Source organism: Panthera tigris, chromosome B3 (assembly GCF_018350195.1).
Source record: "Panthera tigris isolate Pti1 chromosome B3, P.tigris_Pti1_mat1.1, whole genome shotgun sequence".
In the NCBI taxonomy this organism is placed as follows: Eukaryota; Metazoa; Chordata; class Mammalia; order Carnivora; family Felidae; genus Panthera; species Panthera tigris.
In genome coordinates, this window is record NC_056665.1 from 4,910,753 (window position 1) to 4,929,631 (window position 18,879).

At 44.1% G+C, this 18,879-nt stretch overlaps 1 protein-coding gene across 4 annotated transcripts in view; it reads left to right on the forward strand.

Moving 5' to 3' along the window:
- Nucleotides 1-4,511: 4,511 nt before the first annotated feature.
- The window catches only part of SEC11A (SEC11 homolog A, signal peptidase complex subunit), a 41,196-nt gene continuing 26,828 nt past the window's right edge, over nucleotides 4,512-18,879 (forward strand). For 3 of the 4 annotated variants that reach the window (XM_042987644.1, XM_042987646.1, XM_042987645.1), the window contains exon 1: nucleotides 4,512-4,672. In XM_042987644.1, the coding sequence (XP_042843578.1) occupies nucleotides 4,622-4,672 (51 nt within the window). In that variant the 5' untranslated portion in view covers nucleotides 4,512-4,621. The remainder of the gene's footprint in view (nucleotides 4,673-18,879) is intronic. The other variant, NM_001290621.1, reaches the window with a different exon arrangement.

Sequence of the window (18,879 nt, forward strand, 5' to 3'; positions counted from 1 at the left end):
AGATTGGCCACTGAGGTTTTCTTAAAAATGGCACTACAGGGCACCTGGGTGGCTCAGTTGGTTGAGCGGCCGACTTCAGCTCAGGTCATGATCTCATAGCTTGTGGGTTCGAGTCCCGCCTCGGGCTCTGTGCTGACAGCTCAGAACCTGGAGCCTGCTTCGGATTCTTTGTCTCCCTCTCTCTCTGCCCCTGTCCTGCTCATGCTCTGTCTCTGTCTCTCTGTATCTCAAAAATAAATAAACATTAAGAAAAATTTTTTAAAAATAAGCAAGTAAATATTTTTTTAAAAAATTTTTAATGGCACTATGACTTCATTGGCTTTGTGCCACTATTTGACTAAGGTTTATAGCATAATATACTGGGAACCAGGGCAAAATAGATTACCAGTTTAATAAAACATATGTCTTAGAGGTTTATCATATTTCTTATTAGCAATTTTCCCATTCAGCTGCTCATCATAATTCATCATGCTTGTGGATTACCCAATCCCAGCATAGACAGAGTCACCCTGTGTATTTATTTGCACTGGATTCCTGGTTAATGTTTCACTTACAACGTTCTTTTCCACCCCCCTGAGTTTAAAAGTATTCAGCATACTGATTTAATTAACTTTCAGCTAACTAATTGAATTCCTGAATTGTATTACTGATCTACTTTTGCGAATTTAAAAGACAACATAACACAATACATTTCAAATTTAACACATAAACAATAACACATATTGTGAAACAACATGTCCACACCCTACTAATTGCACATTAGCTGAGACAAACTGTAGAGCTAACGCAACCTAAACCTTAAGAGCAAAATGATTATTGAGAGTATAACAGGATTTCTGAGAAAATCGTACTTAACATGACATCTAAAGTTTGTGAAATAGGTGTGAATAAAGCTTCTCATCCCAATAAAATAGCCTGTAGACAACTTAATGGGTCCCTGGGTCCAGAGACCACATATTGGAAGAAGGCTGATAGATGGGGAAGAAAAAAATATATATTGCAGAGTCACGTGACCAGAGGACTCACTGAAATACAAAAAATGTAAATGGATGAAAAGGCAAAAAATTGAAAGGAAATGTACAGTGTGATCCCATTTATGTAAAAAAGTGAGTGTAAATTTTAAGCACATAGGAAGAAAGCACTGGAAGGAAAAATTGTTATCAGTGATCAGCCTAGGGAGGGGAGGGGCTAGGAGAGCAAAGGGAACCTTCATGTTCTACTCTATATGCGTATCTTTTTTTTTAATGTTTATTATTTATTTTTGAAAGAGAGAGAGAGAGGAAGAATGCTCAGCAGGCCCTGCACTGTCAGCACAGAGCCTGCCACAGGGCTTGAACCCACGATCCATGAAATCATGACCTGAGCCAAAATCAGGAGTCGGACTTATAACCAGCTGAGCCACCCAGGTGCCCCATGTATGCCTCTTATTAATTTCAAATTGTGGTCAAATACACATAACACAAAATTTACTAAACTACCTTTAAGTATAGAGTTCAACAGTGTTAAGTATATTCACATTGTTGTGCAACCAATCTCTAGAACTCTATCATCTGAAAAAGTTGAAACTCTTTACCAATTAAATAGCAACTTCCAATTTCCTTCTTCCCCCAACCCGTGGTGACCATTTTTCCACTTTCTGTCTCTATGAATCTGACTATTCTTGCTCCCTCATATAAGTGGTATCATTTCAATATTTGTCCATTTGTATCTGGTTTATTTCACTTAACATAATGTCTTCAAGGTTCATTCATGTTGTAGCCGTTATCAGAAATTCATTTCTTTTTAAGCCTGAATGATATTCCATTGCATGTTTATTCCACATTTTGTTCATTCAGTCATTCATTCATGGACACATAGGTTGCTTCCACCTTTTGGGTGTTGTGAATAGTGCTCCTCTGAACACAGGCGTGCAAATACCTCTTCAAGACCCTTTTAGTTCTTTTCAGTATGTACCCAGAAGTGGGATGGCTGGATTGCCTGTCTTGTTCTGATCTTTTATGATGAGAATGTACTCGTGTATTATTCATATAGTTCAAACATACAGAGAAATGAAAAAAAAGTCACCATCAGAGTGTGAGTTATGGGCATACAAGGTTTCAGAGGTAGAGTAGTACCTGAACGTGGCCCAAGTACGAATTGTGTATATCCAACAAATGACGTCTTAGGCTTGCTCAAATTTCCTCTGTGGTAAGAGAGCACCTACAGAGCCAGCTAACCCAGTTCCTTAAGGTATGGGCAAAGTTGGAAAAACCAAACTGGATTATTCAAATGTATTTTTCAGTTTCCTACCCCTACACCTTTATTGCCTCAATTCCCTCCACTGGGTATATCCTTCACCTGCCAACTTGACCCAAATGTCCTCTCCCTTCTGAGGCCCCTTTTAACCTCCCCAACGAAATTGACTCTTGCTACATCTGAAGCCCCACAGGGCTTTGTGCCTCTCTTAGGGCTCTTTTCTTCACAACACAAAGATTAAGTGAGGCTCATACCCATTAAAATGGTTATAGAGCCTCATCTTTCGACTTGAATTCAACATTCACAAGCGTAGGCCAAACACTGTATTAGCCAGGATTTAGGTTAGAACCCATAGTCAACATTTATTGACAAATACTTAATAAGTATTTGCTATGAGTTTGGCACTATTATGCAGTCCCTGCCCTCGTGGGGTTTATGTGTATTTTCTTCCACAGGCCTTCCTATTTTGGAAAAATCGGGAATTCATTTTCAACTCAATAAGTATGGGTACCTAAGGGCAGCAGTTGGAGATGACACATGTACACATCCATACATTTGAAATTCAACAAATATTTACTGGGTATCTAATACGTGCCAGGTTGTACGTTCGCCACTGGGAATTTAACAATGAACAAATCATCGATGCTTTTTCTTTTTCTTTCTCATAACAGCTTTATTGTAGTATAACTCAGACACCATACAGTACCCCAATTAAAGTGTACAATTCAGTGGTTTTTAGTGTATTCACAAAGTAGTACAATTATCACCAGTATTTTCAACACCCTTCAAAAGAAACCCCCTAACCAGTAGCAATCACTCCCCGTTTCTCCCAACCCTCAGCAACCATTTCATTCTCTCTCTCTATTTTTGCCTATTCGGACATTTTGTATAAATGGAATCATACAGTTCACGGTCTTTTGTGACTTTTTTCACTAAGCCTGACATTATCAAGGTTCATCTGTGTTGCTGTATTTCTCTTTACTGACAAATAATACTCCATTTTACGGCTAGACCACATTTTGCTTATCCTTTCATTGGTTAACGCATATTTGGGTTATTTGCACTTTTTGGTTTTTATGAATAATGCTGTCACGAGCATTCGTGTACAAGTTTTTGTGTGGACATGTGTTTTCAATTCTCTTGGATATATACCCAGGCGTGGACCTGCTGGTGAGTATGGTTAATGTAATAATTCTATAGTTCTTCCTTTTGAGGAACTACCAGTCTATCTTCCAAAATGGCTGTCCCATTTCACCTTCCCACTAGCAGCCTACGAGGCTTCCATTCTCCCCTAAACTTGCTATTATCTTTTTCATTATAGCCATCCTCCAAAATATTTAACTTTTTATCGTGAGATCATCTTCCATGCATACAATTGCAAAGATAGTGCAAAGTAGATCCTGCACTCAGGTTCCCCTAATGTGAGATCACCAATCTTTTGGAAAAGATAGAAATAATAGTTAAGAGGCCAGCTCTGCTCCTTCTCGTCCTAGGTGCATATTAGCAGCTTGGACAAGTCAAGGCAAACTTTGTACAGAGTCAGGGTCAGCGAGAAGAGGGTCACATTCAGGTGCCCACGGTAACAAAAGCAGGAGGCAGAGTTCAAGGAGCCAGCAGATCCTGTTAACGGGGTCACGTTCGGGGCGGGGAGACGGGGAGCAAGGGGCTTCCTGACACCCCGCACCCCTGGTGGTCTCATCACACTGTAGCACGCTTTGGTTTTTTTTCTCCTGCACCAAGAGTCTTTTGAACTCCGGAGAGCTTGAGGCCGTGCTTTGAAGGGCTCTCATATCCTCCGCCCTTACCCGTAAAACACTTAACGAAACCACCTCGGCCGCCACCTCCCATAGCGCGGGAGACCAACCTCGCACCCCCCGCCCCCGAGAAGGCAAAGCCTGGCCACAAGTCCAGTGCCACACCCAGACTCGGGGCCCGGCTGCAGCCGCCGGCCACTCAAGGGCCGCCGCTGCCCCCGGACGCCGGAGGCCGGCTCGCGATTGGCCAGGCGTGCACGAGAGCCCGCCCTCCGGAGGTTGCCGGGAGGCCTCTCGGCTCCCCCGGGTCGCCGCCTCCGCTAGGGGCCGGTAGCTAAGTGCGGGCACGGGGCTCCGGTAGGTTCTGTGCAGGCGAGGTCGGGCGTGGGAGCGCCCTGTTACCGCCACACCAGGCCGGGAGGCTACATTAGGCGAGACGAGAGTCCCTTTGTCTGCTCTCCGCAGCGACGCGCCGGGCGCGGGGAGGGAGCGCCGGTTCCCGCCCCGGAAGCGGAAGTGCGGACGCCGCGGGGTCCTGTCCAGTGCGAGCCCGGCCGGTGCGCCAGCCATTCCGCCCGCCGGTCACATCGCGCCCTCTCCGCTGCCCGTTTCCCCCGCTCGACGGCCTCGCCATGCTGTCTCTAGATTTTTTGGACGATGTGCGGCGAATGAACAAGCGGCAGGTGAGGATGGCCTCCCACTCTTTCCTGGGGCTCCCCTCTTCTCTCTGACGCTGCCACTGCGGGGCCGGGCGGACCTCTGGCCCCCAGTGAGAGGGCCTGAGGAAGGCTGACGCCTGGATCATTCCTTCTCTTGGTGGAGCGTGTGGCCAGAGGTCGCTTTGTCCGCCCCCTATTTTTAGCTCCTGGCTGCGTCTGGGCCTGCTCGGGGCGAAGCGGGAAGCCGGGGGCTTCACGTTCCATTCCTGCTATCGAGGCAGGAGAGCGGGTGGAAACCGCAGGGCGCTAAGTGGGAGTTGGGGTTGCCTGCTATTTTAGACTTGGGAAGGCGGCAGACTCGTGTTTTCTGCGATCGCAGCGACTCCCGGTCACTTCCGGCGACTGGGTTTAGCAGTTCAGTGCTGCTCCTGGCTTCTGGAATGCTCGGGAGGGCGGCTGTAGGCCCCCCAAGAGCCGTTTGGCTGCTCTCAGGCCGAGGCAACCCTCCTGCTGCAGCCGGACCCCAGCGGGCTGCAGGGCCTGTCCCTGGAGCGCCTCTGAGCTCAGAGTTGGAGCAGCAGTAATACTTGCCCTGGAGTCCTCTTAGCAGTAAGGTGGCAGCTCTCAGAATCCTCGGATTTGCTGCCCAGTAGTAGTGGCACAGGGATCTTGAAATTGAGATCTGGTGATGTCTTGTCCCTTAAACCTTACTCCGTCTTGAACTTCTAGACCTTTTGCCAGATGGTCCTGGCAACACTGTTGTAATTATTTAGTCATTAGGAAAGGTCGCTCCTTTTTGTCTTCTGCACGAAGTGTGTTTGTAGAGCCTAGTTTTGCTTGCCTTGGACCTTTTTTTTTTTTTAACGGTGTTTCGCTTTTAAGAATTTAACGTGTCACTGTGTTTTTTTTTTAACTTTTAAAAAATGTTTATTTATTTATTTATTTATTTATTTTGAAAGAGAGCGGAGTGGGGGTGGGGCAGAGAGAGAGAGGGAGAGAGCGAATCCCAAGCAGGCTCCGGGCCGTCAGCGCAGAGCGGAATGTGGGGCTCGAACCCACATTCGGGGGGAGATCCTGACCCCAGCCGAAATCAAGAGTTGGTCCCTTAACGGACTGAACCACCCAGGCGCCCCTAACGTGTCACTGTTAAAGATGCTCTTTTGGACTTGTATTCTACAGTATTCATAGTTACCGTCTAAGGAAGTGGATATGTACCCTTCGCTTAGTCCGCTTCAGACTTTTCCTAGCTCAGTGTCACCTCTTAAACACGTTTCCTAATTCCCTCAGTCATAATTGATCATTGTTTTCAAGTTGCACGAAGTGCTGGTCTTTATGGTAACACTTCAGTGTCTCACTTGTACAGTGCTGTCGTCTTCATATCTGGATTTCTAGGTGCCATAGACATTTCTCCGGAGAAATACTTAGTTTGGGCCTACTGGTTTTTGTTTTGTTTTGTTTTTGTTTTTGTTTTGACTTATGCCAGGAATCAGACGCAAAGGTCAGTGAGACAGACAATGGCTTTGAGGAACATAAGTGTGTAGAAAATGACTAAGGCAAATAATAACTATTTTGCACCCTTGCTGTGTGTGATGTGTTTATTTACCTGAGAGGTAGGTAACGTCACTCCCATACTGCAGATGAAGAAAATGAGCAAACTCCCGGAGGTTGTTGGGGGGACGTGGCAAGGACTGAATAGCATGGCAGTGGGGTGAGGGCAAGTAATGAAATGAGGCTTTATCCGTACATGATATCTGGGGAAAAAAATTGACAGTGACTCTAGACACTGAGAGCTAATCGGACGAAAAGGGTAACTCGAAGTTTGGTTCTTCTCTTCTAAAATTGCTGTCATTTGCATAACTTTTCCACTTATCCTTAAATATCATCAAATGTCTGGTTAATTTGTTTGAGTTGTCATTGTTCTTTTTTCTTATCAGGTTCATAGAGGAATACTTAGTGCAATAAATTTCATCCATTTAATTTTTTTTTTTACATTTATTTTTAAATTTTTTTTTTAACGTTTATTTATTTTTGAGACAGAGAGAGACAGAGCACGAACGGGGGAGGGGCAGAGAGAGAGGGAGACACAGAATCAGAAGCATGCTCCAGGCTCCGAGCCATCAGCCCAGAGCCCGACGTGGGGCTCGAACTCACGGACCGTGAGATCGTGACCTGAGCTGAAGTCGGACGCCCAACCGACTGAGCCACCCAGGCGCCCCACATTTATTTATTTTTGAGAGACAGAGAGAGATAGCATGAGCAGGGGAGGGGCAGAGAGAGAGGGAGACACAGAATGAGAAGCAGACTCCAGGCTCCGAGCTGTCCGCACAGAGCCTGATGCGGGGATTGAACCCACGAACCGTGAGATCATGACCTGAGCCGAAGTCGGACGCTTAGCCAACTGAGCCACCCAGGCACCCCAAATTTCATCCATTTAAAGTGTACCGTTTGATAAACTTCCAGTTAACTACGCCCATCACAGTCAAGATAACTGAACATTTCTATCACCCGCAAGATCCCTTGTGCCCCTTTCTGTTTCGTCTGTTAGCAGCTGGCAACTACTGATTTGCTTTTTGTTAGTATAGATGGACTTGCATTGTATTTTTTTTTTTTTTGGACTTGTAGTTTATATTCTTTTGAGCTTTGAGTTTTGATTTTTTAACACCTTACTCAAGACTTTTGTTTGTTATATGTAATGCAGTTTTTTTGGTCAGCCTCACAGTTGCCAGAAGTAAAGTGTTTACCTTCCCTGACTCCTATACATTGTTGCCAGATTAAAGGCCTCTCTCCTGCCCTCAGACCTTCAGCTCCTCATTGCCTTGTAGGTAGTGGCCTAGACCCTTAGAATGGCATTTGCAGTAAGCCACAGTCGTATTACAGTCGCCGTTTCTCCCCGCTTCAGTTTACTTTTTCTACCTGTCTCGTCATTGTCTCTGAACATTGTTCCATTCAAACCTTATGTACTCTGCTGCCTTAAAACTCGTCTTGTATTCTTTCCGAGTCTTTGTGGACTGGCCCAGAACATTCAGTGTTAGCAGTTATATACTATTTTATTTGTCTTCTTCCCTTTGGAGTATGGCTCCTTTACTGAAGTATCGGATCGCTGTTTTCCTGCAGCTTTTCTTAATCCATGAAGACCTGATCAATAGAGTTTGACTGTTTCTGCGGTGTAAATACACCCAACATGGCTGATTTCATGCTACCAACATGACATCTCTCAATGTGGAATTAAGAAGAGCTGTGGTAGCAGGCACCTGTTATTTCCACTTTACAGATAAAATAGAAAAACATAATCTCAAGAACACAGATAACGAGGGGAAGAACAAACATAGATAACGAAGGGATGCCTGGGTGGTTCAGTAAGTAGGTTGAGCTTCATGCTCTCGGTTTCAGCTCAGGTCATGATCTCACAGTTCATGGGTTCGTCGGGCTCTGTGCTGATAACATGAAGTCTGCTGGGGAATCTCTCTTTCCCTCTCTCTCCGCCCACCCCTGCTTGCTCTCTAGCTCTTTCTCTAAATAAATAAATAAATAAATAAACAAACAAACAAACATTTTAAAAAAGGACATAGATAATGATAAAATGTAGTAAAATAGTCTGGAACTGATGAATTTAGATTATTTCTTTGTGGTTGTTTTTTTAAAATGTAATTTAATTGTACTGATTTTCAATAACACTGTGCTTGACGCCCAGCTTGCAAAACTCCTGAAAAGTTAGCAAATTGGCTCCAGCACACTGCTGGTATAGGTTAGGTTTTTTATTTTAGTTTTTAGTTTTTAAATTTTTATTTAGTTTTGAGAGTGTGGGTGAGTGGGGGAGGGGCAGAGAGAAAGGGAGACAGAGGATCTGAAGGGAGCTCCAGGATGACAGCAGAGAGCCCGATGTGAGGTTTGAACCCACAGACCGTGGGATCATGACCTGAGCTGAAGTCTGACACTTAACTGACTGAGCCACCCAGGTGCCCCCAGGTTTTTTTTTTGTTTGTTTCTTAAATGATTTTATCTTTAATCACACCCATTGTGGGGCTCAGATAAGTTCGAATGCTGTATCAACTGAGCCAGCCAGGTGACCCTGGATATAGGTTTGTTTTTTGATGCCCATTGGGATGGCCTTTATGTCCAGAAAGGCCTCTTTAAAATTATCTTTTAGTTTAAAAAATAATTTTCAGCTTGTAAAAGCTAAAACTTTAAAACTGAGTTCTTAAGCTTCTAGAATGAGTGTATAAATCTTATTTAAAGGCTAGGACATTAAAAAAAAAAGTCTAGGAAATTTTAACAGACATTTTTAAGGCCCTTTGAATATTTGGGCTAATTTACAAACAAACACCTGAAAAATATTATAAATTGAAAAATTTCTTTTGTAAAGGGTGCCTGAATGGCTCAGTTGGTTGAGCATTCGACTCTTGGTTTCAGCTCAGGCCCTTATCTCATGGGTTGTGGGTTCAAGCCCCACATCGGGCTCTGCGCTGTCAGTGTGGAGCCTTCTTGGGACTCTCTCTCTCCCTCTCTCTCTGCCCCTTACTCTCTTCTGCTTCTGCGCACACGCTCTCTCCCAAAATAAGTAAGTAAACTTTAAAATTTTCCTTTTTAAGAACCTCATTCAGCAAACATCACTGCATACTTATATCATTTGTATATGTCTGGGACTACTTAAGTTCTCTGAACTGGTTCAACACTGTGTAAATAGTAAACTTTCTGCTTAAAATCATAAATCTACAACAATTGATTATATATTACAAATTGAAACTACAAACCTGACCTATTACTTTAATGGGCCAAGTTCTTTTAAATTTTATAAATACTTAAAATACCAAATATGCACAGAGTTTTTAACATAAAAATATTAACACTATACATATACATAATTTCCTTTAAGAATTTTTGTTCTTAATTATAAATTTTACTGGGGTCAGAAGTTGTTTACCCACGGGGCGCCTGGGTGGCTCAGTCGGTTGAGCGTCCGACTTCGGCTCAGGTCATGATCTCACGGCTCGTGAGTTCGAGCCCCGTGTCAGGCTCTGTGCTGACAGCCCAGAGCCTGGAGCCTGCTTCTGCTTCTGTGTCTCCCTCTCTCTCTGCCCCTAACCCACTCACATTCTGTCTCTCTCTCAAAAATAAATAAACATTTTAAAAAAAAATTAAAAAAAAAAAAAGTCGTTTACCCACTAAGAAAAGAAGTATGTCATGCCAAGTAGTTTTCATGCTACTTTCACATGTAAAATTTGAGATTGTCCCTGTTTGCCAAGAATTCTTAATGACCAGAGGGTATCGGCCAGGATGTGACTAGATCCATATTTGAGCCCTGATGGGATTGGTCCAGCTTCCACAGACTTTGCTTATTAGCTCCTCCTTAGGCCTCTTACATTACTCGGTTTGAGTTTTGCATTTCTTTGGGTTTTAATTATCTGTATGTCTTCTTGCCTAAATCTAAAGATCTTAGGACTTGGCAGAATCCTTCAGTCTTTTTCTTTCTTCTTCTCTCTTAGGATCACTCAGCTCCTAATGGCTGTGGTAATGATATCTGATTGAACCCTAGATACCTGTGATGATTTTTGTTTAAATGAATTGGTCCCCCAGTGAGGCACACAGAAGCCAAGGAGATTTTTCTTAGTCTTCGACCTAATATCAGTAAGTGTGCAGCAAATAGGAGGTACATATAGCAGAGGACAGGTCTATCCAGATTTTTGAAAACTCATACAGTCTTGTTTAGGATGAGGAAAATGTTACTGACAAGGTGTCCGCATTCAGTAGTTAGTTGCCAAGTTTCAGTGTAGAAATACTAACGTCAGGGGCACCTGGGTGATTTAGTCGGTTAAGCATCCGACTTCGGCTCAGGTTGTAATCTTGTTCATGGGTTTGAGCCCCATGTCGGGCTCTGGGCCGACAGCTCAGAGCCTGAGCCTGCTTCAGATTCTGTGTCTCCCTCTCTGCCCCTCCCCTGCTTGTGCTCTGTCTCTGTCTCTCTCTCTCTCTCTCTCTCTCTCTCTCTCAAAAATAAATACTAAAAAAAAAATTAAAACTGAGACATGGTGAATCAGCGAGATGTCACTAGCCAGCACTGTTATGGGTGGACAAATCCAAGCTTTCCATGGCATCCGCGGCTGGAGTCCACATCTGGTTGATGGATTGGGACCACACCAAAGGAGAGTAGATGCAGTGTGTGGAAAGCTGTTGCTTCTCCAACTAGGCTCTGTTGGTCAGCCAGAAGAGCTAGACATGGAACAGAAGAGAGCAAGGACAGACTGCATTGAGCCAGGCCCTTGATTTCTCGCCGCCTCTAACCACAGCGACCTCCAGCATAATAGCAGGTCCTTCCTTTTGACCTTCTAGATCTTGGGCACGTTTCTCTTTTTGGCCAACTTTAACCCAGAACCCTAGAGAGAGGGGATTTGGGGATGCCTAGTTAGTTGTAGCTTATCCAGGTTGGCAAAGTGCAAAATTACTGTAGTCAACTCGGCAACTATACACACATCTTCTAATTGTATTTAATTTTTTTTAATGTTTATTGATTTTAGGGCGGGGGGGAGGTGGGAGGGGTAGAAAGAGAAAGCGAGACAGAGGATCCAAAGGGGTCTCTGCACTGACAGCAGAGAGTCTGCTGTGGGGCTCTGACTCATGAGCTGTGAGATCATGACCTGAGCCGAAGTTGGACACTTAACCCACTGAGCCATCCAGGGACCCTTGTATTTAATTTTTCAAATAAAACAAAATTATGCTTCTGACTACTATGTAGCTGTCCTTTGTTTTTGTAATTGTTCATGTGGTTGTAGCTGTATTCTTTCTTCCATTAGCCATTCCATAGTCCTTCTGCTCTCAGCCAGAACCCAAGTTGGTCATAGTTTCTTGCCTGGTGGAGTGACCCAAACTTCATTACTAAAGGGTTAATGTCAAGAGTGGTCCTGCCTGAATTGGACTGTCGTGGTTTTCACTAACTTTTATCCCAGAGCATAAGAGAACTTAGAGAACTTCTTTGTATAGTCCAGGATTCTATATATAGTCCAATTATACTCACTTCCCTCACTATGTAGAAACAACCCTATCTTCTGAACGTCAGGATCAGTCACCCTTGCCGATAAGTAACCCTCTATTTGCATTTTGGTTCACTGGCATGAGGAGCCCAAAGTGGCCAGGTAGTGCTCTCAACTTCCGGTTTCATGGAGTCATCGTGTCCCCTGATGGAAGGATATCTCCTGTGAAAATGAACTTGTCTAAGCCAGCAGAATCCAAAGTTGTGAGAATGGAAAGCGGAAATTTCACTAGCAGATTGTTAGGGGTAATAGTGAGAGCTCACTCCCATTCTCATCCTTTTCTTCTGGACGAATGGGTAGTACCTGTAGAAGAAGTAATCTCATATATTGGTTGCTGATTCAGAGCATGTACCACATACCGGAAGGCAGTAGACACTGTCCCAGCCCCACAGAGTGTTGCTGGTGACTAACTGGTGCACTAAGTAGCCTCCAAAGGCCATTTGTGTCACTCGGAAGATGGAAACCATACCAGTGACTGAACAGGGAAACGTTTAACATGAAGAACTGTGAACTAGTAAAAGATGTTCAACTACTAAAAACGGGTAAAAGAGCACTCAAAGTTCAGAAATGTCACGTGCAGAAAAGAGCTACACCCTCTAGGATGAGGGAGTGAACGAGGAAAGAACCGCCCTCCCAAGCCTGAGATTCGAGACCTCTTTTGAGAGGGTGTGGCTCCACAGGAACCACACGGTCTGCCGCATGCAGTCTGCCATGGCAGTGACATTTGCCAGAGCAGTGAGCCGGGGCTGCTCCATAGAACTGGCCTGCTGGGCGGCTGAGAAATTTGCCAGGGATCACGTGGGCAGGAGCCAGCCTGTGATGGCCAGTGACGAACACTACCAGACCTGCACACGGATCCGCTCACTGCCGTGTGAAATAAAAACATGGAACGGAGGAGAGAAGCCCCTTCCTCCCTCACTTTGCAGTGGCCCTCGCGTGCCTTTTATTAATAAATCCAAACGTGACTGAGCCGGTTGGAAAAGGAGACTTTGTGTAGGTAACCCAAGAATGGATTTGGAGCTCGGAGGCAGTACATTGATAACTGGCCTACCGTTCCGCTGTTATTTCCGGCCGGCCACTTCCAGACGATGGGAGACCTAGTAAGACCGGTGAATTCCATGACCTGTATGGCCACCGCTGTACTTTAATTATCCATGAAATAAGTTCCCTCATCACAATGTTGTATGGAATACCATGATGAGGAACTAAGGCATTCTGTAAGTTCACGGATGGTGGTTTTGCCAGAGATGCCAAGGAGAGGGAAGACATCCCTATCTAGAATATAGTCTAGTAAGGAGAAGTTGCCGTCCGTCCCATGACAGAAGTAAACCAGAATCAGGAATGGTATCATTGTTGATTTTTTTGCTGTTGGCAGAGTAGACACTCATCATTGGCCAGAAGCAGATTGGTTTTGGTGACTGAAAATCCACATTGCTAACCATCAGCTTGGCTGCTTACAGACAGCCACTTTGACCACGAGCCCGTTGGGCAAGACGAGGGTAGCTGGATGTCTGACTGACATCCAGAGAGTAGGTAATTTTATTTAACTGATTATTTTAGTATGTGCTGCCGAAACGAGCACTGCTTAGCTGATTATTAAGATAACTCCTCTGCTGGGACACCTGGATGGCTCCGTTGGTTAAGCGTCCAACTCTTGATCTCAGCTCAGGTCATGATCTCACAGTTGGTGAGAGGGAGCGCTGTGTTGGGCTCTGTGCCAACTTGCGGATCATGCTTGGGATTCTCTCTCCCCCTCTCTGCCTACCTCTCTCTCTCTCTCTCTCTCTCTCCCTCAAAAAAAAAAAAAAAAGACTTCTCTGATGATATAATTCTTTGGTGAACATTTATATGGGACACAGACATATCTTCACATTCTAAATACCTGCTTGGAGAGTTCCCTCAACATACCACTGACCCAAATGCCTTGTCTCCGGCTTTTCGATAACGTCCCTTCCAGTCCCCGGCCAGCCAGCCAGCCAAACCGCCGTTCACTTTTGAATCAGTGTAAATCCACACCTGTGGCCACCTCTCCCTCCAGGCAAAAGGAACCACTTCTGTCACTCAAAGTTCTGCCCAGTGGGGAGATTTCCCTTAATCACGGTCCCTCGTGGTCAACCGTGAATGGGCATGCAGTGCCACAGCCGTCTGTTTTCAGCTGGTGCTAGGCGGTTCGTGTAGAACCGTCTAAAAACCAGGCCCGACGTCGTCCTTAGTCAGCCGGTCAAAGGGAGCTCCCGTGAGGCAGTAGGTATGAGAGAAGTGAAGCAGTTTAACCTGAGTAGAAGCCATGAGTATCTGAGTCACTTGCTCGTACAGCTGTGTCTTCAGACCTGCCCGAGCCCGGTCTTAAGTAGCCCGCTTCTGCTTGATGGTGGAGTACTTCCGCGAGCTGAAGCACAGCTTCGTGGCTTGGTGTATCTGGCGGTTCAAGCTGGGGAGTTCAGGTCACATGGTAATTTGGTGACCCCCCCCCCCCCGCCCCGGTCAAGTGTTTGGTCTCTGCCAGAACCCAATAGACGCCAGAAGCTGTTACTTCAGAGAACAGTTCTCCAAAGTATAGCATAGCTTTGCCCCCAGATCCACAGGTGTGTGCTGTCGTTGACCCCTAGAGAATGGCCAGAGGCTCCCCATCTGTCACAAACACTTCAGTCATCGTCTGGGTCTGATGGCCCAGTTGCTAGAACAGCTTTCATGGCAGCTTGGACCTGTTGTGGAGCCTTGCTCAAGACCGGCTCAAAATGGGTTTACTAGATACGGAGATTGGACTAGCTCACCCACATGAGGTATATGTTGCCTCCAAAATCCCAGGAGGCCCGCTAGGCTTCAAGTTTCTTAGTGGTATCGGGAACCAGATGCAGCAACGTCCTCTTCGTCTTGGAGGGGATGTTTTAGCAGGGACCGCTGGACACCCAAGAGTTTTCATCAGGAGGAGGATTTTTGTGGGATTTATTTCCCACACTCTGGCCACTTGTGTATTTTTCTTTTTATGTTCATTCTTGGAGCGAGAGAGAGAGGAAGACACAGAATCCAAAGCAGGCTCTAGGCTCCGAGCTGTCAGCCCAGAGCCTGACACAGGACTTGAATTCACGACCCGTGAGATCATGATCTGAGCCGAAGTCAGACGCTTAACCAACTGAGCCACCCTTGGTATTTTACCAAGGGGTCTAGGTCACAAGGTTCAACTACCAAGTGCAGTCAGCACTATATTGATGTCATCAACATAGTAAACAAGTTTACTCTGGAATGGAAGGCCAATCAAGGTCCCTGTGGCTAGATTACAATCGAAAGCTCTAGAATTGATGTAGCCCTCAAGTAGACCCTGTCACCAAAAGCATACCTAGTGGTCTTATTTCTCTTGCTGCAGGGGTCCTCAGAGACAGGAAATTGTCAGGAAAACATGCGAGCCTCTTTTAAGTTAATGTTGGCTAGAAACTGATGATTGTCTTGCTAAGACAGGGTACTCAACCCCCGATTTTCATCATTCAGACTCATTAAGGATGTGTACCTTTTAGTTCTGATTATGGCTACGTGTAACATTGTTAAGGGACTGTGACATACAGCATTATGTTTATGGTTATGGGCCTGGAATATCACTTGTAGCAAGAAATAAGACTGGAGAGGTCAGCAGGGCCCAAATCATGGAAGGCCTTGTATACGGAGGAGTTCAGACGTGGTAAGTCGTGAGAAAAAATTTGGAGCAGACAGTACAGTAATTTCACTTTCACTTTATAAAAGTAATATACAGGCAGATGAGTTACATGGATGCAAATCTAGAGGTAGAACTGTCAGATTATTTTCATAGTCTTGGTGAGAGGAAACGAGACCTGAATTCAGGCAGTAGCCGCAGGAGTAAAGCCAACAGGCTGGATGTTAGAGATGTTGGGGGGGTGAACTCTAGAGGCCCCATGGCGGATGTTGGGACCACACTGGAGAGTGTGGAAAGAGGAAGCAATTTGAGGAAAAGGGTTGAGTTCAGCTTTGGACATGGGTGATTTTCAGAAGGTAACTGAATATATTTACCTAGAGGATATAAATGGTGTGACACAAAGAGATCTCAGTGTCATCAGCGTAGAAGTGATAATTGAAGCCGTGAAGAGACAAGATTGCGTGCAGAATGGGGAAGGACAGGGGCAAAGACGATCCTAGAACACCTGTCTTTCAGGGTCTGGCGTAACAAACCAAGGGATGAGTGGGTTATAAGAAAGTTAATCGAGGGGCGCCTGGGTGGCGCAGTCGGTTAAGCGTCTGACTTCAGCCAGGTCACGATCTCGCGGTCCGTGGGTTCGTGCCCCGCGTCAGGCTCTGGGCTGATGGCTCGGAGCCTGGAGCCTGTTTCCGATTCTGTGTCTCCCTCTCTCTCTGCCCCTCCCCCGTTCATGCTCTGTCTCTCTCTGTCCCAAAAATAAATAAAAAAAAAAAAAGAAAGTTAATCGAGTGCTAAATGCCTCAGAAAGACAAGGTGGTTGAAATAAGTTTATGGGCTCACCCTCCCCCCCCCCATAATGAAACAATGAATAGTTTAAATAGGTGTTATATTTACATTGCTCAAAAATTTAAAAAGGGAAAGTGACTTTCCTATAGTTTTGCCAGCTTTGTATGTTTCCAGACTTTTAGATTTTTGTCATTCTAGTAAGTGAAGACTGGTATCCCAGAATAGTTTTACTTTATATGTCCGTTATTAAGAGTTTGGTCGAGCATATTTTCATGTGATTTTGGAGTTGTTTTTACTTCATTTTCCAAGAACTGGCAGTTCATAATCCTTTGCCTGTTTTCTTTTTTGGGTTTTTGTCTTATTGATTGCCAGGAGCTGTTTCTAGGAAGATGAGTCTTTTGAATGTATATATGGTAAATACTTTCTCATAGTTTATCATTTGTCTTTTGACTTATAATTTGCCATGCATAGTTGTGGGATTTTTTTAGTTATTGTTTGCTTTTTTGTTTTGTTTTGGTAGTTACCTTTACCTAGATTTGCTTCATAGCTTCTGGATTTCAGGTCAATTAAATAAGACTGTCTTTACTCTGAGGCCTTTCCTACTCTGTTTGCTTCTATTTTGTATCCTTGTCCTTAAAAAAAAAAAACAAAACTTTATTGACATATAATTTATAAAATTCACCCATTTGAAGTGTACAATTCATGTTTTTCAGTAAATTTATCCTTCGCTGGATAGTTTATATAAATGTAATCATCCAAAATGTAGTCTTTTGCAGCTGGCTACTTTCATTTAGCGTATAATTTTTTAATTGTAAAATACCCATAAAATTTATTGACTCGTCCATTTTTTTTATGTTTATTTTTGAGAGAGAGAGCGCGCGCACATGAGCAAGAGAGGGGCAGAGAGAGGGGGAGAGAGAGAATCCCGAGCAGACTCCACGCTGTCAGCACAGAACCTGACGCGGGGCTCGAACTCAGGAACCATGAGATCTGTGAGAACTGTGAGACCAACCATTTTTTAAGTGTAGAGTTCAGTCAGGGTGCCTGGGTGGCTCAGTTGGTTAAGCAGCTGACTCTTAATCTCACTTCAGGTCTTGATCTTAGGGTTGTGAGTTCAAGCACTGCATTGTAGGTGTGGAGCCTACTTAAAAAAAAAAAAAAAAGTGTAGAGTTCAGTAGCGTTAAGTACATTAACACGAATGTACAACCAATCTCCAGGACTCTTTTCACCTTGTAAAATTAAAATTCTGTGCTCATTAAAAACTCCCCATTCTCCCCTCAGCCCATCCTTTGGCAACCACCCTTCTACTTTCTATCTCTATTTGACTTTTATTGATTTTTTTTTGTTTGTTTATGTATTTTCTGTCTTATTGATTTGTGCTCTAAACTGTATTTCCTTCCTCAGTTGCTTTGTGTTTAGTTTGCTATTTTTGTCTGGTTTCTTGAAGTGGAATCTCGGGTTATTGATTTAAGATCTTTTCTGCGGCGCCTGGGCGGCTCAGTCAGTTAAGCACTCAACTGTCGATTTCGGCTCAGGTCATGATCCCACAGTTAGTGAGTTCGAGCCCCGTGTTCGGCTCTGCACTGACAGCGTGGAACCTGCTTGGGATTCTCTCACTGCCCCCCTCTCTCTGCCTCTCCCCTGTTTGCACACACGCACTCTCTCTCTCTCCCTTTCTCTGAAAATATTTTAAAAAATTTTTTTTAAATCTTTTCTAATATATGTATTTAAAGCTATAAATTTCCTTCCAAGCAGTGCTTTAGCTACACTCCATAAATTTTGATATATTGTGGTTTCGTTTACACTCAGTTCTCACAATATTTTATGATTTCCTTCTGGCCCGTGGGTTATTTATAAAAATGTTTAATTTCCAGATATCTGTGGATTTTCTAAATTTCTTTCAGTGCTGATTTCTAATTGAATTCCATTGTGGTTGGAGAGCATAGTTTGTGTGATTATAATCTTTTAAAACTTGAGGCTCTTTTTTATTTGCCAAGGGCTGGATCTCTGGAGAATGTTTCATGTGTGTTTGAAAAGAATATGTATTCTGCTGTATTGGGTGGAGTGCCCTATAGATGTTTAGTTGGTTGATGGTATTCAGTTTTTTTATACCATTGATGATTGTCTGTATCATTCTATCAGCTATTGAGAAAGGGATATTGAAGTCTCAAACTTTTTATCTTGGAATAAATCCTACGGGGGTATGCAGTGTAAGTATTGTTGGATCTGATTCGCTAAAATGTTGCACATAATTTTTATATCAATATCAATGATCCGTTCAGTGGTTTACTTAAAAACAACAACAACAACAACAATTATTTTTTTTGGAGAGGGGTGGCTGCATGGCTCATTCGGTTGAATATCCTTATTTCTTTTCAGGTCATGATTTCGTGGTTGGTGAGCCTCACATGGGGCTTGATGGCTGCTCTCTACACGAGCCTGCTTCGGATCCTCTGTGGCCCTCTCTCTGGCCCTCCCCATGCACTCTGTCTCTCTTTCAAAATAAATAAATAAACATTAAAAAAAATTTTAAAGCTAGTTTTTTTTAAGTTTATTTATTTTGAGAGAGAGAGAGAGTACGCTTGCATTGGGGAGGGGCTGAGAGAGGGAGAGAGAGAATCCTAAACAGACTCTGTGCTGTCAGTGTGGAGCCCAATGCAGGGCTTGAGTTCACGAACTGAGAAATCATGACAGCCAAGATCAAGAGTTGGTCTCTTAAGCAACTGAGCCACACAGGCACCCTTGTTAATAGTTTTCTCAAACCGTGTTTGGT